The sequence below is a fragment of the Erithacus rubecula genome (genome assembly GCF_903797595.1).
Source record: "Erithacus rubecula genome assembly, chromosome: 3".
Lineage (NCBI taxonomy): Eukaryota > Metazoa > Chordata > Aves > Passeriformes > Muscicapidae > Erithacus > Erithacus rubecula.
Window position 1 is genome coordinate 97,031,359 of NC_136689.1, and position 19,291 is coordinate 97,050,649.

The 19,291-nt window shown below is 35.5% G+C and overlaps 1 protein-coding gene across 4 annotated transcripts in view; it reads right to left on the reverse strand.

Annotated features, from left to right (window-relative positions):
- GNAL (G protein subunit alpha L) overlaps positions 1 to 19,291 on the reverse strand; it is a 177,152-nt gene that overhangs the window by 92,569 nt on the left and 65,292 nt on the right. For 3 of the 4 annotated variants that reach the window (XM_079300550.1, XM_079300553.1, XM_079300551.1), the window contains exons 2-4: positions 18,897 to 18,969; positions 18,012 to 18,066; positions 17,707 to 17,826 (exon numbers count right to left, since the gene is read on the reverse strand). In XM_079300550.1, the coding sequence (XP_079156676.1) occupies positions 17,707 to 17,826; positions 18,012 to 18,066; positions 18,897 to 18,969 (248 nt within the window). Of the gene's footprint in view, positions 1 to 17,706; positions 17,827 to 18,011; positions 18,067 to 18,896; positions 18,970 to 19,081; positions 19,261 to 19,291 lie in introns of those variants that run through there. The other variant, XM_079300552.1, reaches the window with a different exon arrangement.

Below are 19,291 nucleotides of genomic sequence, written 5' to 3' on the forward strand. Positions count from 1 at the left end.
ACATTTCTTTCAGACTACTGTCAGAAAGACAATATAATAACACTTTAAATAAAACAAGCAGTATAATAAACATCATGTTCAAAACTGGTGCAATACTCAGGTGTATACATCTGCTGTAATGGCCAAATACTGTTTTTACAGTAAACACTTTACCAATGCATATGAGGTATAAAGCTCTTGGAAAATCAGAATTAATCCATTAAACCCCAAATATTATTGCTTTTTTTTGCAATTGATGCAAACCAATTGTATTATATTCCTTGAACATTCTCTACTTTGTACAGTGAAGAGTCACAAGTTTCAGGTATTTTTAAAACTGGTACTAATGATTCAGTTCCAAGTCTTCTTCTGTTTGTTTTTGATGTGTTTTTGACATCCATTCAGGTAAATGAGAAAACAAGCTAGTTATTTATCTTCTTCACTGCTAATTTTCAGTTCTAGTTGGCTGCAGAGGTTAATTCTAAATAGGCTGGCTTTCAATCACATTTTCTATCTACCAGTTTGTAAACTTTTTTGGAAACTTATTCTTATCTTTAAAAAATAACAACATAACAAAACATGGTTAAATTAAAACTTTAACTTTGAGTAAAATGTTGTTATTCTTGTTTTGCACTTATTTTGAAGAATAAAGTAACAATATTGGCTTCTACTGATATAACATTGTACTAGTTTTGAATATGTAGTATGTTTATATTTTAGATAATTTATATTTAGACACAGATGGAGAACAATTTTATTCTAGTTTAAAGCAGCTTGATTTTTTTAACAAACCTGGTGACAAACATTCTCATGCCAAAATTTTACTTCACATAATAAAAACTTTCCTTCCAAGTGTCTTTTTACATGCTCAGGAAACATCACTGGTATATTTTTCCTGTGATAAGAGAGGATTCAGATTTTGGAGAACTAAACATGGAAACTAAGGTAAAGGATGACAGTAATACAATTTAAAATTAATTACAAATACTGCTAGATGCTGAGAAGCCTTCAGCTTGCCTTTCCATAATACTTGTTATTAAGTATCCAGCTTATAATAATTAAGTACTCAGCTAATATGGCATCAGTATTTTTGCAAAGACTGATATATTCTCCTTCCATTTTTTCTGGTTACATAAATTCAGGTTGAAATGCAAAGGAGGTTTTATTTTTCCTCTTTCTTCCTCCATGAGAAAAGAGATGAAATAATTTAATGCTTGAGTTAATACAGGCACAGATACTAGGGTTTTATTTAACATTTTTAGCAGGAGTTGAAAAGTTCAACTGAAAAACTTCACTGGACTTTATGAAGACAAAACACTAGATCCTATCATGTTTGCTCTCCATTTATCTCCTAAACAACACAATTTAGCTTAGCTAAAATCTGAATTGACCCTCAGGCTTTTTAAGTGTATATATTGTGAAACTTCAGGAGCTTCATTGCTCCTGTGGAGAGCCCTTTCCCTTCTGGATAGCCACAGGCTCCCTCAGGTTATCAGATAACACCTTTTACAAGGACAAGCTGGTAGAAATGAGTTGATGATTTTCTTGGGGTAGAAGCCTCTCTCAGCTTACAGAAAGAAAACCATCATAGATTTTGGCAAGAAAGGCAATGTGGTCTACATTTGCTATGGTGCAACTGGAAAAATTAAATAAGGGTTAATAGGGAAATCTCACTAGCATATAAGCCAAAACTTTCACCTGATCAACCGCTATGATTCATTTGTTCTTTTAGTTAACCTATTTAAAAATGAATCAGCAGAGTGCTGATATGGGATATATTGGAAAGCAATCTCTTCTGGAAATGACTTCTTAAATCTTGTATCAAGGAGGCTTCTGCAGGGCACTCCAGAGCTCGTTCTAGCCTACTATCCTTTTTCCAACAGTGGATGTCCAAAAAGAAATGGGCAAGGTCAGGACAAGAATACATGACAAGTCTTCCAAGACTTCTCAAGATGCCGAGCCAAACAAGTTTTCTACAAACTCAGGAGCCCACAGCTGATTTCTATTTTGTGAACTCTAAACTCATTCCATCTCCTCCAAAGGCCAGGTGAACTTCATAAAATAACTTTGATTCTACATACTGTCACTGACATGGTGTGCACTGGAACAATGCTCCATTCTTATTTTACAACCACAGGAACACTTATGCTGGCTCATCCACTATCATGGAAAAATGTAAACAGAATTTAAATGTGTGTGTGTGCGTATATATATATATATATATATATATATATATATATATATATATATATGTACCCTCCTCTGCCATATCTTTTGTGGTCAAGTGATCCCTCATGGGATTTCTGCACACCCATCTAGCGTATTTTCAATAAAAATAATAGAGTAGTAGAGTAGAAGTGCCTTGCAGTTACACAACAAAACCAAAAGAGTTGTTGTGACATAAGGCTCAAACAGCCATGTAAGTCTTTTGTACACTCAAGTTCATGTGAGTTGATTGCTTTTGAAAGGCATCAGACTAAGCCTTAAAGCCCCATTCCACAAAGTTAAGTTTAGAAATAACTGCAGTGAATGTGGCTGTGTTTACTTATCCAAAAGGGCAAGGGTGAGCAAGACAGACCTGTTCTTATACTATTTAACCTCTGCAAGGAATGTCAGTTTTCGCATCAGAAGCGACAAAACCAACACACTGCGCTGGATTTCTTTCACACAGATTCTCAGTGGCTTTAGGTCTGACTCAAATCTCTGCCCATAGATACAGAGGTGGGGGAAGCAAGCCTGCTTGTTTAGATAGCCACCACCTTCCCATTACATCCTACTGCTTGTGCACATCTCTGCTTTCTTCTTCTCCACCCGCCCTCAGTTAAAACCATGAAAATGATCCAACTAAAAATAACCCCTCCCTCCACCTCATTTGGTCAGGCCAAACAAACAGCTTTACCAGGACACAGCTGAGGGCACAGTGCAGACATAAAAATGGGAAAGTGAAGTGGATAGTGATGGGGGAGGGTTGGAGGAAGGAGGACAATGGCTTAGCCTGGCAGCATTGTTGGAAGAAATGCACATGAAACTAAACAGTAGGCACTCCTCAGCTGCCCAGAGCAGCAATGTGATTCAAAGACTGATGACTTACTTAAAATATAAAACCTGAGGAGAAAAATAATTGATGTAGAGGCATAAAAAGGGTATCACATGAGCCTAAGCATCTCAAAAAAGTAAATGAATTCCAAAGTCACTTGGCCAGTGATATACCCTCCAGTTTTGAAACATCAGGTCCCAACAAGAGCCCAACCTTTCCACACTGGAAAAACCTGCCCAGAGAGAGTATGCACTGACAGCCAGTCTTCACCTACAGAAAACGAAGAGTGCTCAGAGCAAACTTGCTAGGAGCAAATGCCTGGAATTCCCCCAAGACAAGGGGACTGTTAAGAGTCACAATTTTGTCCTTATTACATCCTCACATTCCATAGAGCAACTGTCCATAAAGTGCTGAAACCTTTTATTTTAAATTTCCCTCTTGCTGTCTGGAAGCATGTAAAACAATGCTTTTTACAAAAAAACCTCAAAAAACAAAAAACCAAAACAAACACATCTAAGTATGCTATTTGCAAAGATGTTTTGTTGTTTCTATTTTGGAATAGAAAAAGTAAAAGAAAAGAAAACTTCATTTACTGCATATCTCTGTATTACCCCCAGGATTCCAACTCCTAATGTAAGCATGGATCAGAAATGGTGTTAGCATGACTTATTATAAGTCCACCACTCCTAACAAAAAAAAAAAAAAAAAAAAAAAAAAAAAAAAAAAAAAAAAAAAGCCTTTCAATGTGACAATCCTTTGAGTCAACAACATTGCAAGATGCATGTCAGCATTTTTTTCCTTCAAATTAATTCCAATAGGAAAATAGGAACTGCTTCTATTGGGAATATGAAATGGAAGTTGACCCTTTTTTCTACAGATTTTGCTATCACAAGCAGGAGAGCTAATGAAACCTGATATACTGTGATCTGTGTCTGTAGTTCTTTAGACCTCTCACTAACAAAGTCACCAGCTTTGTCTTAACTCTGCTCTCAAACCCCTCTTCTGAAGACAAATGCAAACCACATATCTCCAAAAAGCCTGCAGACTACCAAGGAAGGCATTTGCCACAGGACTCGTGAGTTTACTTCCTCGTGGTGATAGTTGGGAGCTGCCACCAACATTTCACCTGCCACCCTCCACTTGGAGAACCTTCTTAGTCATGCCACAGATTTGAAACAAACTGGTTTTATCCTCCAAATCCTATTTTTATTTCCAGCTAACTGCCTCTGAACAGGATTTTTTCACCCCACTGTTAGCCATCAGATGTCTTAGCTCTTGAATATATTAGAATCTTTATATAGAATTAGGAAAAGTCTTATATTTAAATGCACATATGTGTGCCAGTGCACACATGCATGAAAACAAAAATCCCTGCTTGCTGGTTTGAATTGAAAATATCTGAAGGCATGCTTTTTGCTCTTTTGAGCCTTTAGAGATAATACTCCTGACTGCATTACTTCTCTCAGCCATTTTCTTCTGCTTTTAGGGAGGAAAATGTTAGGCCCTGTCCAATTAGGAAATGTGCATAACTCTCCAAGAGAAGTGAATCATGTGCATCTTGCCAGGAATTAGTTTTAAAACAGTCAACATGTGGAAGCACAAGAGAGTTTTCTGCATGCTATGTTATAGTCTGTTACACTGTCTGAAACAGCACCCTGAAGAACATGCACTATTTAAGAGAAATTATCACTATCTGTTTATACAACATGTCCATTACAAAATTAGTTAGATAACTAATTCAAGACATGATTATAGAATATTTAGTTTTGGAAAAGAAGTCCCAGGAGCTTTCAACCAGCATGCCCACAGAAGCTCTGTGAACAGAAAGAGACGAATGTGAAAGACCAACTGACATGACCTTGTGTCTTCCAAAGTTTCCCAGATTTTCAGAAGTTTTTAACTTCTCGAGCATGAGGCGATTCATGTCACTGAAAATGCAGATGTAAGTGCCTGAAACCAGGCAGCTGTATCTCAGTGTATTTGAGGGTGTGATTGTTAAATTCACTGTTGCAGAATATTCCAAACATGTGAACTACCATACATCACACAGAAGAGAGGAATTTTCTCCTCTCCTCAACTTTATTTCCTTCCTCTGAAAAGACAGGCACAAGAATATGTAATTACAGCTTTTTAAATACTAAAAATTGTATTTGGCTCCCTTTCCCCTTCAACTTGGAGTGATCTCTTTCCAAGAGTAAACATATCCAGTTTACTTTGTCTCCTCTTACTCTTGATGCTCTCCTCTGGACTCCATTTGTGTACTTCTTTTTAAGTTCAGTTCCCAAAATTAGACACAATACCCCAGCTGAGGACTCACCATTGCCAAAGAGAATAGCATAATTACTTCATGCTTTTTTGTACTACAGCCTTGTTAATGCATCCCAGAATGAGTTAACTTATTGTTTGTGGTCCATTACTACAACAAAGAATTTTTCCTGCACTACAAGCAGTTTCTCTGCATCCTATATCCTCTGCCATTCCCTTCCCTAGAGACTTTCTGTTTATTCCTGAGAGGCTACCAGAAGGGAATGACTGGTTGACCTGCTGGAGACAATCATGTTTCACAGACTTTAATGTACAGATTTAGTATTACCAAGATCCTACAGCAACTTGTCCTTAATTCCTTCTACTGCTAAAAAACCCCCAAAAGGTGGACAGAATTGAACTACTTTCTTTAAAGTGACCTAGTCACAACTGGCAGAGAAAATATGGTGAAGAGAGATACAGATTCAAAAATGAAAAAAAGAAATAAAACATATTTTAGCAGTAAAAAGAGGCCTTCTCTAATAGTCACTCCCTACTATTTTTGCTTCTTTAATCACAGTCTACAACACTTTTTCCCACAAACCACAAGTGCTGAATCATGTAAGACCTAAACTGACATAAAAATAACAAAATTCTGCTACTTGCAGTGTTTCCCCAAGGGAGATCAAAAAGTTCAGACCATTTTCTCTTAGTGACACATAATATTAGGAATTGTGAAGAAAAAAAAAAGGGGCATTTTGTATTTTTAAACATTTTATTTCTCTAATGAGAAGGGTTCCAAACAATGGTGTTCTCTTTTGCTAAATCAGGCAAACTGTAATGAACGATTAAGGAACTATGAGCAGATTTGAAAGCACAAATGTCCTTTGTGGTATTGTAAACATTGCCTCTCCAAAATCAGGCTGAAGAGCAATTTATTTTCCATTTTAAGAACAAAAATAAAGTGTGTTCTCTGTCTGTACGGAAGAAAATATTAGTCATGGTAGATAATTTTAAAAATGCATCTTCATAAGTCATACATGGCAGTAAAGCAAATGAGAAGACATGTCATTGCACATGAAAGAATAAAAAATTGAATGCAATGGATTTTTTTAACAGACTAGTCAACATGTATAACAGATCTGAAAATACCTGAGATAAGGATAATTATCATTAATAGTACCCTTTGGGCCCTGCTAATGTGTTGGTACAAAGGCCTACTGTAATTATACAAAGATATCAACTAAGTGTCAAAAACTCCCCAAGCCCTACCAAAAGCAAAACACCAACAAAAACCCACCTCACAATAAAAAAGATTAGATAATGAAAAAGAAAACAACACCTTGAACACTTCTTGTAGTTTGGGCTTCTTATTGCCAACAGGGTCTAGTAAAACTAGAAGGGCAACAAGAGTGAGCAAAGACATGGAACAAGCCCTGTGAGAGAAGTTAAGAAGACTCTTTAAGTGGAAAGACAAATATTTGAAAATATATGATATGCAATGAGTAGGAAAGATGAAATATTTCTAATAGAGAAACCAGGGAAGACCTGTAGGCTTGGAGGGAAAAAAAACAACAAAACAAAACAAACAAAAACCTTCAAATCAATCAAGTGGCACTTCCTCATACAACACATACTTAAACTGCAGAACTCACTGCCATAACTGAAAGCTCACACAGCTTGGGGGTACCAAAAAAAAAAAAAACAAACCACCCAAAAAAAACCAACCCAAAAAAACCCCCAAAAAACCAAAACAGAAAAATAACCAACAACCAGAAAAAATAATTCCTAGAAGAAAAATCTACCAAATTTATTAAATCCAGAAATACCACTCCCAGTCAAAAAAAATCTTAGCCATAAATCTGTAGATACTAGGACAACTAATGTGGGAAACATTACTATGTGCATGTCCCCTTCTTACACTCTTTTTCCTGTTTCACTATCAGCCACGGTCAGAGATGAGATCTGGTGCTAAATGAACCCGTGATCTGGGCTGGTACAGTATTCTTATGGTTTTATTGAGCTGTGCAAATCAATTTAAGGTAAATTATCTAGGACACCGTGCATAAAACCTTTCCTTCTGCACAGAAAGTTATGCTGCTGCAGCCTACTGTTCAGCAAGCCTTTTAAAGATATTATTATTAAAAACCCCACAATATGAAAATGAATCACGGTGATTGAAAAGACCTACTGTTCACAGCTTAATAGCATCCAGAGAACTGTCACTTATCTGAAAAAGATTTTGCTTATTTCAAGTTCTGTGCCAATCTCTAACCTACACAACTTTACCCACCCCCAAGAAAATCCATAAAAGTGCTCAACGACCTCCCAAATATAAAATTAATGGGGAAAAGTGATTTGCTTGTTTTGTTTCTCAATAGAAAGTATTTGTGATTTTTACATTAATATCACTTCATAACCGGAAGCTCAGCTGCATGAATGCTGTGCTGGCAGTACTAGCTGTGCATTTGGGTCCATATATATCCAACTGTTTAAGCCTTTGCAACACCAGACCCTCGGGAATATAGCTACTTAGGATGACTTCTATATTTATGGAATATAATAGTTCTTGCCAGCCTTTCATTCATCAGTGAGAAGAATCAAAACCTGCTCTGTAAAACTGAAGGCCAAGGATGAAATTTAATACTTTATTTCTTTAAAATCTAGTTAAAACCCCCTGCAGTTTGAATGGCTGGCTCTCAGAAATGTCAACAGCCATTTTCCTCTACTGACATGATTTTTAGATCCTAAAAGTATTTTTAAATTACAATTTCTCACTTACACATTCCCTGACTAATTATGCTTTTGGTCCATGATATGGTCCACACTGTGCTGTTGGTTAGCATGTTAAGCTTGCTGGTGCTAAAATCTAAGGAGAAATTCAGCAGATAATAACAGTGATTAGAAATGTTAATTCTCGGGGTGGGAAAAGAAAAACTCTACTTTTCAGCTAAAAGTATGTTATCCTAAATAAGTGAGTCTTCTCTTCCCAAAAAGAACAGGTGGCACTGACATTCTGAGATGGAAAGAAAAGCTAGAGGACACCTGCCTGCCAGAAAGAATATTCTCATTCACATTTTAAAAGCTACAAATCCTATCACAAAGCCTCCCTCTGCTGTGATACCTGCTGGAAATCTAGTAATTAATGACACAGTTTGAGTAGCACATGGTGACTCCTGACCTCTTCCTCTAGTGACCGTGTATTTGTTACATAGTTTTTTCATTCACATTTCTACTCCACTTTTTTTGTTTGTTAGGTTGTTTTTTTTTTTTTTTTTTTTTTTTTTAACCTGGATTGGTAACTCCTCATGGCACACAGCCTGCACCAAAGGCACTCTGGAGTTGACTACCAACCAAGTCCTGCTGCTGTGGTCAGCTGTAGGTTTGCAGCAAGGCATAGAGGACAGCAAGGACACACTTTCCTCTATTTTAGTTATTCTTTCCCTTTTCTTGTTTTCCTACCTAGCAGTTCTTAAATTTGGTATTATTTAGCTCCTATGAAAGAAAGTATGTGGGAGTATGTTAAGAAAAGAATGATCTGCACAGCTCTGTCACTTAACATCCTCTGGAAGTGAGGGTGGACGTGATCAAAAAGCATTCACCAAATTAAGAGAGATAAGAGGGCTTGCATATCTTTAGCCTATTTCATCTTGCTAAACAATTTCAGTTCAAAACAGTGGGATAATTATTTGCATTAAAATATGTTTAAGTCCTACTGACAGCACAAAGAAAACTCAAATGTAATGAATTGGCAGAAGTGTCAGAAAATGTTTACTTTTAAAAGATTTAAAAGGCAAAGTTCATCTCTAACATCGACGTAACAGAAAAAATTCCAATATTCTGTCTTGCCTAAGGATAAATATCCTTTCAAAACATCCAGCATAGGTTTTTAAAACAAATACTAGTAGATTAATTACAAGAGTACACTTTAAACCAACCAAAATTAATCAACTGATTTAAAGCAAGAAACCCTAATCTGCATGCTTCATATGATAGTTGGCATGCTTACAACCAGAGCTAGCTCTGTTCCAAGAAATTATTACAAGTTTCCAAAGTAAAAGGCAATATGAACTTGAAACTGTGTTGTACAAATTACATTCTCCTCCTGAATCCTTTTAAAGAGATGGTCCTGAAACTTGAATATCTTTAACTACAGCAAAACAAATTATGTGACAAGGGTGACAGAACAAAACTATAAACATTTCATGGAAACTTTTAGCAGTTAAATGCAAATGTGCATTGTTCTTGCTTTTTATCTGCTTTATAGCAGTCCTGTTTATATTTATTGTAAAGAGCTTCTTAGATCCTCAGAGGAAAAAAATTTTTTGGTTTTCAACATATCTATTTCAGTGCATGCAAGGTATACATAGAGTCCTCTGTTCACACTGTTTAGCTTGTTCTCTGTTCCTCAGCTCAGGTTGCTACCTTCTGCAAACAAAATATCCTGTCTGTGTATGCAGTCTTTGTTGACATTAAAAAAGTTAATCTGCTGTTGACAATAAATACAAGCTATGGATGAAACTATGGAGGTGATGAAAAAAATAAGCAAAGGTCTAAGTTGGTAATGCTTAACACTCTTGCAGAAAGAGAAGCTGTGATCTCATCAGGTGCTGAAGAAAGGGGAATGCAGCTCTTTGCAAATGAACACTCACTTCTTCAGAGTTCTAAATAATGACAAATAATGATATTGTTTGAGTAGGTGATAGTCTCTGTTCTATAGGTCTCCACTGGCTTTAGTGACAAGGTGCATACATGTGATGATTTATCCGTGAGCTGCACACTTTTATCATGGTCCCTGAAGTTAAAAACAAAGGTTCTCTCTGACTAGTAAACATACTGCTTTTCCAGAGCACTCAAAAATGGCAAAATCAGCAAATCAACCTGAGATCTTTGGCTTAAGAAATTAAAAAAATTAATTGATAACTAAGACAATTCTGAAACATACTTTATGCCTACCTTTTCTTTGGTTGTGATAGAAAGTCTGCTTCATTGTAGTTTATAAATAATGACAATTCATAAAAAATTTCAATATCCTTCTTTTGAAAACTGCCACTGTGAAAGTCTGAAATGTCATCGTCCTTTGACTAAATAGACAATGTGTCTTCAATAAGAGAGTGCTTACTTTTTGCACTTGTTTTTGTTTACTTCCATTATAATTCAGTTCAATTTACACATAAGGGGAAAAACAAGTGAATTTCTTGCCATCATTTATGTTCATGTCAAATCTTAATATATAAACTACTTGGTAATTAAATCTTCTACAGAGATTTCAGTGCACCTCAATGGTAGTTGGTAAAAATGACAAGAATTTCTTCTGTTTCTTGCCTGAAGAAAGACTGGGAATCAGGTTCAGTTTATCATTCTGGCCAAGCTACTACACCTCTGTCAAGCATCACCATAGGGATCAGTGCTACTCCAGTGTCTATTTTTCCAAACCTTACCTCCTAGGATGGCAGAGGACTGCTGCCACCTCTGCATTGCAGGATTGCTTTCAGAAGACACCCTGGCAGCAGCCACAGTTGGGAAGAAATTCAAAACAGCAAACCCCCCCCACAGCAACCACACTTTAAAATAAATCTGTGTCCTTCACAGATCTGTGGCCAGGACAAAGACAATGATAGTACAGGCTTTAACCTATTGATTCTGCCTTTCTTAAATTCAAAATCAGAGTGTACACTGAAAAATACTTGATGAACAAAAATATTCTTATGTTCAGAAATGATTCTTTAATACATTTTTGGTTCTGTAAGGAGAGCCAGTCACTCCTACTTAAAATGATAATTCAAGTTATTAGTCTTCCTCTTACCATCAAATCTAATACCCAAATTTAGACGTAAAAATATTTTTATCCTAGTAAAATGCAATATAAGTATATGAGCTTTTAATCTCAAATTGTAGCAAAAAAAGGCAGAATGTGACATTTATTATTAATAATTTGCAGTAGTTGACTGGATGCTGGACTGACTGCAAAAAGCCTCTAATTAATTTGTAATAAGAGGTACAAAACTTGGAAGTAATACTAGAAAATGTCAACAGGTTTGGAGACCACAGAAATAACTCAAGTTTTACTTAGCAGCAGCAATAATAATAATAAATGATAATATCTTTCCAGTTTTACAATGAAAACTCTGCGTTGTGTGATGATAATAAATAAGTCAGACTGGATAAAGTGTGAATACCATCTCACTATCTGGGAAATCAGACTCACAATATAAGACAGCAAACATTTAATTTGGCGTTACCAGGATGATGAAATACTTAATGTAACACTGAACTTTATTCACAGGCACCATTGTTCATAAGACTTTCTCAAATAACTGCCTTTTCAGAATGGAATTCATTATTTTATACTGCAAGCTACGAAAAAAACATATAGTCTTAAAAATGCAAAGTACTTGTGAAAAAGGTGAATCTTTTCCAGATATTTCAAAGTTGAATCTGTTCTTAAAAATATTGAAACAGGAAGGCTTAGAAACAAAATTTAATATCGGCCTCTTTAATTTTTTTTTTCTGAATACAACTCCTATTTATTAACTTTGGATCATTTGTGATTATGTACAGGATTTCCTATGGCTCCCTAAGCCAGCACTTCTACTGCTAATTGTTGGGGGTCTAAGTAGATCCCTGAGCTCCTTTCCTTGGATACAAATTTAATTCTTTACTTCTCACTAGTATATACTGTTGCGGGTCAGTAAGTCTGTAACAAGGGATGGAAGAAATATGTTACACTTTTATTCCAGAATATAGCAAGAACCTTACTTTATTTTTTGCTTGAACATCAGGTTTCTTGCCTAAATCAAGCACCATCCCAAACACAAACTTTTAAGCAAGAAATCCTGAGCTTCACAGAAGAGCAATACACAAACCTCTTCAATTTTAAGCTCCAGTTGCTTTCATTAAAATAAGTGTATTTATTAAGGAGATAAAACAAAGGAATTAAAGAAAACCATGGTACAGTTTTGTAATTTTACAGTTCCAGTACATATTATAAATTTGAGAAGTTTAGATGTTTTGAGATTTGTTGGTTTGGGTTTTTTTTCCCTCCCAAAATTGTCTTATACTTGTTTTTAGTATGATCCCAGTTCCTGTCTTGTATTTTTGAAATTACACTATTGAAATAATAATTGACTATTTCTAAAAGCACTACTGGATTGAGTGATCCATCAAAAACAAACTTACTGCTAACAGAGAAAAAGAACAACATAACAAGTAACACTGAAGTATTTATCTCATGTATGAAATGGTTGTAACTTTAACACTGACTAATCAGAAGGACTCAGTTTGCTGATTTAATGAAAAGCAAACAACTTAAGCCACATCTGCCTGCAAACAGGTATTTCATATGGAAGAAAAGCTATTGCTGGGCTTGAGCAGAATCTGCTCTTCACATGAAAAGAGCTCAAAATCAATATCTGCTCTTAATGCATAGTGTACAGCATGAAAACAACTGCTACCACAACAAAGACATTTCATGGGTTACCTGATTGTTTCTTCTCCCTAATATCCACTACTTTTCAGCATCAGTTCTGACAACACCACCTGTGTTTTCAGCTGTCCTTCTCTGACAGCCTTCTTCATTAGTTCTTCAGGTATTATTAATTCAAGGCAGTAATAATGTTGCCAGACCAACACAACTTTATTGTTGTCTGGCCTTTCAGATACTTTCTGTGTTTGTTTAAATATAAAAATATGTGTATATGTAAATATGAAAACCCACCAATGTGCGTTTTAGATCACAGAACACCACAAATTACTTAAATTTTTAATGTCTAACTGATTTTAAAAAGTTAATATTAACCATAGTAATGTCACTAACAGGTAGTTATAAAAACGTGCATTCATTCTATCCAAAATGGTAAAAAAAGCCCTAAAGAAAAAGAGTTGGCTAGAAAGGAAAATCAAGTGAAGCTATTTGAGTGGCAAAATAATCTGCATTTCCCCTTATATGTTATTTTTTGATAAAACATTGTATATTTTCACATTCACAAAAAATATGGGAAAATTGTGAGTTAACTGAAAATCAGAAAATGGAAGGTGATGCTATTTTGTAACTCCTTTGGGCTACATCAAAGGGAAACTTAAAACAATTTGTGGTTAAATAAAGTCACAGTATTAACTATACAACCCAAGCAAATTTAACCATATATAAACCACATTGTGAAACCTCCAGGCATCAACACCAGATTGAATTTGAATACCAGGTTTCATAAAAATCTGAAATGCTTAACAAAAGTCTATGTAACTTCAAATTCCAAGCAAAAGTATTTATCTTTCTTTATCGTGTCTTTATATTAGGATTATGATGTTCTGATTTTTAAGAATAAAACCTGAAAGAAAATGAAAGTCATCAGACAGAACTCAAACCACAATATCTGAAAATGTAAAGCAAACCACAGACCTGATTAATCTAAAGTACTTCCCTTGTCAATGCCCACATTAACATTCCGTTCTTAACAGCTAAATTAAAGACCTTGCCTGACTAAAAATACAGCTGTAAAAAATATATTTAAAACTCACATACTAAAATCAGACAATGGACTGCATCCACACAATTCGCTACTTACGAAGTTTCCAAAAAATACGTTGCCTCCCTAAAACATTCTTTGCAAAGGCAGATGAATCTTTTGAAAAGTCTCCCAGCTCCCTAAAACCTGTGAAGTGTGTACATGTTCTCTGTTAAGCAGATGCCTCACTTTGCTGGTAACTGGTTTGTATGGCCAAACACCTGATGATGCAGCCCAGGGGTGAACATTACCTGCTATAAACCCACACAAAACTGATCAGATGAGCTTCATTCAAGACATATTTTATGCAAAGCGACATCATTTGGCAACATTTTTGGGGAAGACGGGGTAAAGGAATTAGAGCAGCTTTGTTGTTCCCAGAAAATTCAAAAACTTTAATAAAGACAACTGAACTTGAGTAAGCACCCGCTTAGATAATATACCACAGCTACCAGCATAATCTGGCCTTAGTATGTTCAGTCTGATTCACAAATGATACATAAATTCCCATCAATAAAGGATTAAATTGCAGCAGGTCAATTCCTCTTAACTTTAGCAAATATCAATCAACACTTTGCCAAAAATAATAAAAAAACCCTTTTTGATAGGGCATGCATGCTACAATTGCAGTGTTAAAGCACTTCTGCTTTTGAGCAAAGATAATGCCTAATCTGGTCAGACAAAAATTCATCTTGATTCCTGTCACAACTTCAAGGAAGAAAATACAGTGGACACTTAACTTCTTTCTATTTATTAATTTTGTAAAAACTCTAGCTTTAATTCTTATGATTTGCAGAATTAGAACACATCAGTCAGCCAGGAAATACTTTGTAAAAATTGCACAGGCTCTTATAAAATAATGAAAGACTATGTAAAAATTATAAAAAAATCCAGAAAGCTTTCAATGTTTTTTTTATATCAACTAAAAGGATCATCAAGGTAGCATAACCAAATAATATAAATAATGATTTTTTAAGTAAGTAAAACTCTTGTGGGGGTCACACCACAGACTCAAAGTAATGTTAAAACACAGTAAATAGAAAATAATTTGTTTTAAAATTTGTATCACTACTAAATAAAATATTCTGCTTACACTTTATAGAGAGGTATTTAATTTTAAAAACCAGACACACAAAGAAAGACCCAGAATATCTCAGTCTAAATATGAAGTCCCATCTTTACTCAATTTCCCGGAATTTCCATCATAAATTGCAATTAAGAGTATGACTTCACCCAAAGGAACTCCATATTTTCATATCCAGTTGTTTTAAGGATAATTTTCACAATTAAATGTGTATTAGTTAATTTGTATGCAATGTAAGAATGTCTGTCCAATCACATCCAATATGTCACAAACATACTTAAATTAGTGCCCCAGGAGTGTTGGTCAGATTGTGCCACCAGGGAAGTTTCTGTATTTCATCAGAGATCTCTCTTTGAAGACTCATGACAAGGTGCAGTCATTTCCCCACATTTGGCATGTAACCTATCTGAAATCCATCTTCAACTAATACACATTGATTTTTATGACAAAGGTTACATGGCTAATGTCATCAAAAAACGCACATCTGTAATTCAAATTGCAACACTAAAGGTCTTTAACAACTCATTTCCATTTATACTGTCACAAACTCTAAAGCTGCCTCTACCCTCACTCAAAGAAGAGTAACCTTTGTCACTTTTTAGAATGTGCCAAAATGTGCCCCAGAGCTGACTATGTCAGCATTTTTTCCTTTACAACTATTTTGAAGTAAGGATGAAGAGACCTAATGAATGTCTGCTGCTAAATACTTGGTTTGGGCTCAGAAGGCCTTACTCCATATATCAGCTATTAATTACAGAATCAGAAATGCTTAGCAGAGGATGCCTGACTGATTACTATCCAAGTATTTATTTTTATATCTGTCCTTATCCAAAAATACTAAATGGGTCAAAATTTATTTCAGCTGGAAACCTAATTTTACTTTATCATTGGCTTAAACTGGAGTAAAATCAAGCCCTGAAGCACAATAGCATTTTTTTACAATCTGTCTTGCTCACAAATCCTCCTGGAGATATATAATTCTAAACCAAGAAAAATTTTAAAGCCCCCCAAAATATCTTGGCATATTTTACATTTTACAAATATTAAACCTATTAACTGAACTGAGAAGAAAACAGAAGGGAAAATATATGTGACACAGAAATAGATTTACTTCTAAAGCAGATTTAGATTTCTCTTCTTCTTTAAATCTTGTAACAACCTTCTAAATATTTTCATAAAATTAGGACTAGTAATTGACACTGTTTTAATAACATGATAGTATTTTCATAAAACCTATTTAATTAAAGACCACTTATTAATATTTTTATTTTAAACCAAAAGGGACTCTGAATTGAGATTTAAAATAAATTATTAATTGTTTTAAAGTCCACTGGGTCCTATTCTTTTCCCCTCCAAGAAGCTTAAATTTTATTCTATATAAAATACCAAGCCATGAGTTAAATTTGACTAGATATAGTCAGCTTCTGTGAAAAAGGAGAAAATTTGAAAGCAATAAAAAATTAAAAACCTCCAGCCTTATGAGAAGTTCAGTTTAGCCTTCTTTCATCCCAGAAACACCAAAGAACATATGTACTATAGAGAACAGCAAAGTGTATGTATCATCATTTTTTTACTCAAGCATCTAAAGATCAAAATTCAAGGAAAAAAAAAAACCTCACATAAAATGAGCAACAAATTCCTCAGAACTATAATACCTGCATAAGACAAATATTTCATGTCAAGCTCACTTTCCATTTCTAAAAGGAGTTTCTCATTTTCACTAACTTACATCCACCAATTGAGCAATTATGCAATATGTGGGTGTACCTTGCAGTCATTTTTTTTAACATCTGCATTCTGTGTTAAATTCTAACTGTACAAGATGTCTGATAATTTTTCTTTATCTCAAACCTTCAAAGTGGTAGGTTTACCAGAGGCAAAACCACACATCAGAGAATATGAGTCATATAATAAAGAAACGACTCTTCCCCTTCTCCCCCTTGCACCCTGAAGCTATAATAACCTAAAGACACTCTATTGTAAATGGCTTCTTTGGCAGTATTGATAGCATGTACAACTTGCAATCATTTAGCCAACAAATGAAGATATTTTTAACTCCTTACTGTTTCCATAACAAATTGCTTTCAGTACCATTTTAAGGCAAATTAAAACTGTGCTACTGCAAAAATAAAATTCAGAATGTCTATGCACTCGCTTTCATGTCATGCATAAAATATGAAACATTCTACGCATGTGCCTATAAATAATAACATAAAAAGATAAAAATAATCTAAGATGCCTATGCAAGTTAATCTGAAGAGTATCTCTCATTTGTATACAAAAGATCAGCCTCCAGGCAGAAGTCCCACATTGATTCCATATCAAATTAAGGCAACATTTACATACAAGCAAACCACTGCTCATGCTAACTGCAATACATGAGGAAGCAAAGCACCTTACTTGACCACTGCTTACGCAGGTTTCCACTCTGAAGTGCAGTAAGTATGGGAAGCAACACTGAGGCCACGCTAGCCTTTTACTTCCTTTTATATCCTTTTCTGCAGGTAGACTCCTCAGACTAACATCCTGCATCTAATTCCACATAGGAAATCAGCTTTCAACAAAGTCTTATTTGATGTGTCAATATGCAAGATTGCATCAGAAAATCTGAAGAGAACTAAATGCAGAAACAGCATTTAGAAACAGAACCAAATAAATCCATAACAACAAAACCTTGCACCACTAAAACAGGTGCAACCACCACAGTCTTGTAAGAAACTTAACAGAGGTGATGCTGGCAATAAGATCTTTCCATGACCATCTTCCAAAAAGTAAAAAAACCCCAACATTTCAGTAAATCAAAGTGAAGCAACATGTTCCCCATTGAAGCAGAATAAATCAGTGGTTTCTGTTCTTACCTGCGTATAGTCAAAGTCAGAAAGAGGAGCTATACTCTTGATGTAGTCCATTCGAAATTGGTTTTCTGGGTTGGCCAATGGAACTGGGGGTATTAAAGTGCTCATAGCTGAAACTATAGTCTAGAATTGGATAAAACAGAAAAACAAACACATTAATCTGGATAAATCAAGGATATAGGATCAATAGAAGATAATCCAATCTGATCAGCAAAATGGGATTTCTCTCATCAAAATCTTGGAGAGCATAATCCTTATAATTTCCAGTACAAACAAGCATATAAGAACAGTATAAACTGTGTTCTTACCACAATCGCATCTTTAACGTTTTTCCGAATATCCAGTATTTTCTGTTTCTTTTCTCTGCATTAAAACAGAAATATTAACACTTTGATTTCTTCTTCCAAAGCAGTTCAGTCACTTAGATTTAATTTATTTTCACTGATCGCTTGTTTATCTGCTCTTCAAACATTAAAACATAGTAATAGAAAAAAAAAGGGCAAGACAAATACATTTTCCCCTCATCCATTTTCTTGCATAGTATGAAGAGTTATGCACATTCATCCATAATATATTTTTTTAAATCAGAAAATCACAAGCCACATCTGCAAAGCCTTCCCTGATGGAACTGGAAGTCATTCTTTCATTTCTACAGCATGCTGTAAACATGTTCTAAATTAACAACATGTAGGTGAAGGCCAACAAATATCTAAAATGAATGCCATGGATTAATAATGATTTCTAGCAAAGTGTTCTTTCGAGAGAAAATGATGTAGCCTCACAAAACAGGATGATTTCTAACAAATAGGCAAAATTAGTTTCAGTTTTACATTAACCCCAGCACCGGAAAAACAGCACACCGTGTCACCCTGATTATGATTCGACACGTATTTTTATATTACAGACAGATGCAATATTTGGTTATTTGCTTCTATGTAAAAAGTAGTCGCCATGTTGTTGCTACACAGGGGCCTGTCAAGCGCTGCAGTAGCAACAGTGTAAAATACAGTAAAGGGGCCAGGAGAAAATGCAAACATACAATAGCAGCAATTTCCTTATTCTCACTCCCCTCCCTCCCTCAAAACACAGTGTCAAGCCACCAAAACACAGGGGACTAGAAATCTCCTAGCGTACTGTTAACCTGTTTCCAACATTTAAGGAAAAATAAGTCACAAAGTGTCAATAATTCTTACTCTGAATTAAATCCATTGACATGTAGGATTCGCATTTGTTTCACAATAGTGCTTTTTCCTGACTCACCAGCCCCTAAAAGAGAAAGAAGGAAAGGGAGAACATTGTGATACACGGTTCAGGCTGGGGGGTCGGAGCATTTTGTTTTTTTTTCGTTTTTTGGTTTTGGACGCGACAGCATCCCCACCTCGGCGGCATTTCTGTCTGCCTATGTGCATCCATGTGGCTCAGGCGCTGAGCTCGATCTGTGGACGCCTCGCTCATCGCTCAATACAGCAGCCCTACATTTTGCACAGCCCAGGCGCACGCCGCATCTCCCCTCTCGGCTGCGCCCGCCGCCCCGGCGGGCTGGGGCTGCTGCCCCCTGCTCGCCCTGCTCGCCCCGGCCCCTACCTCT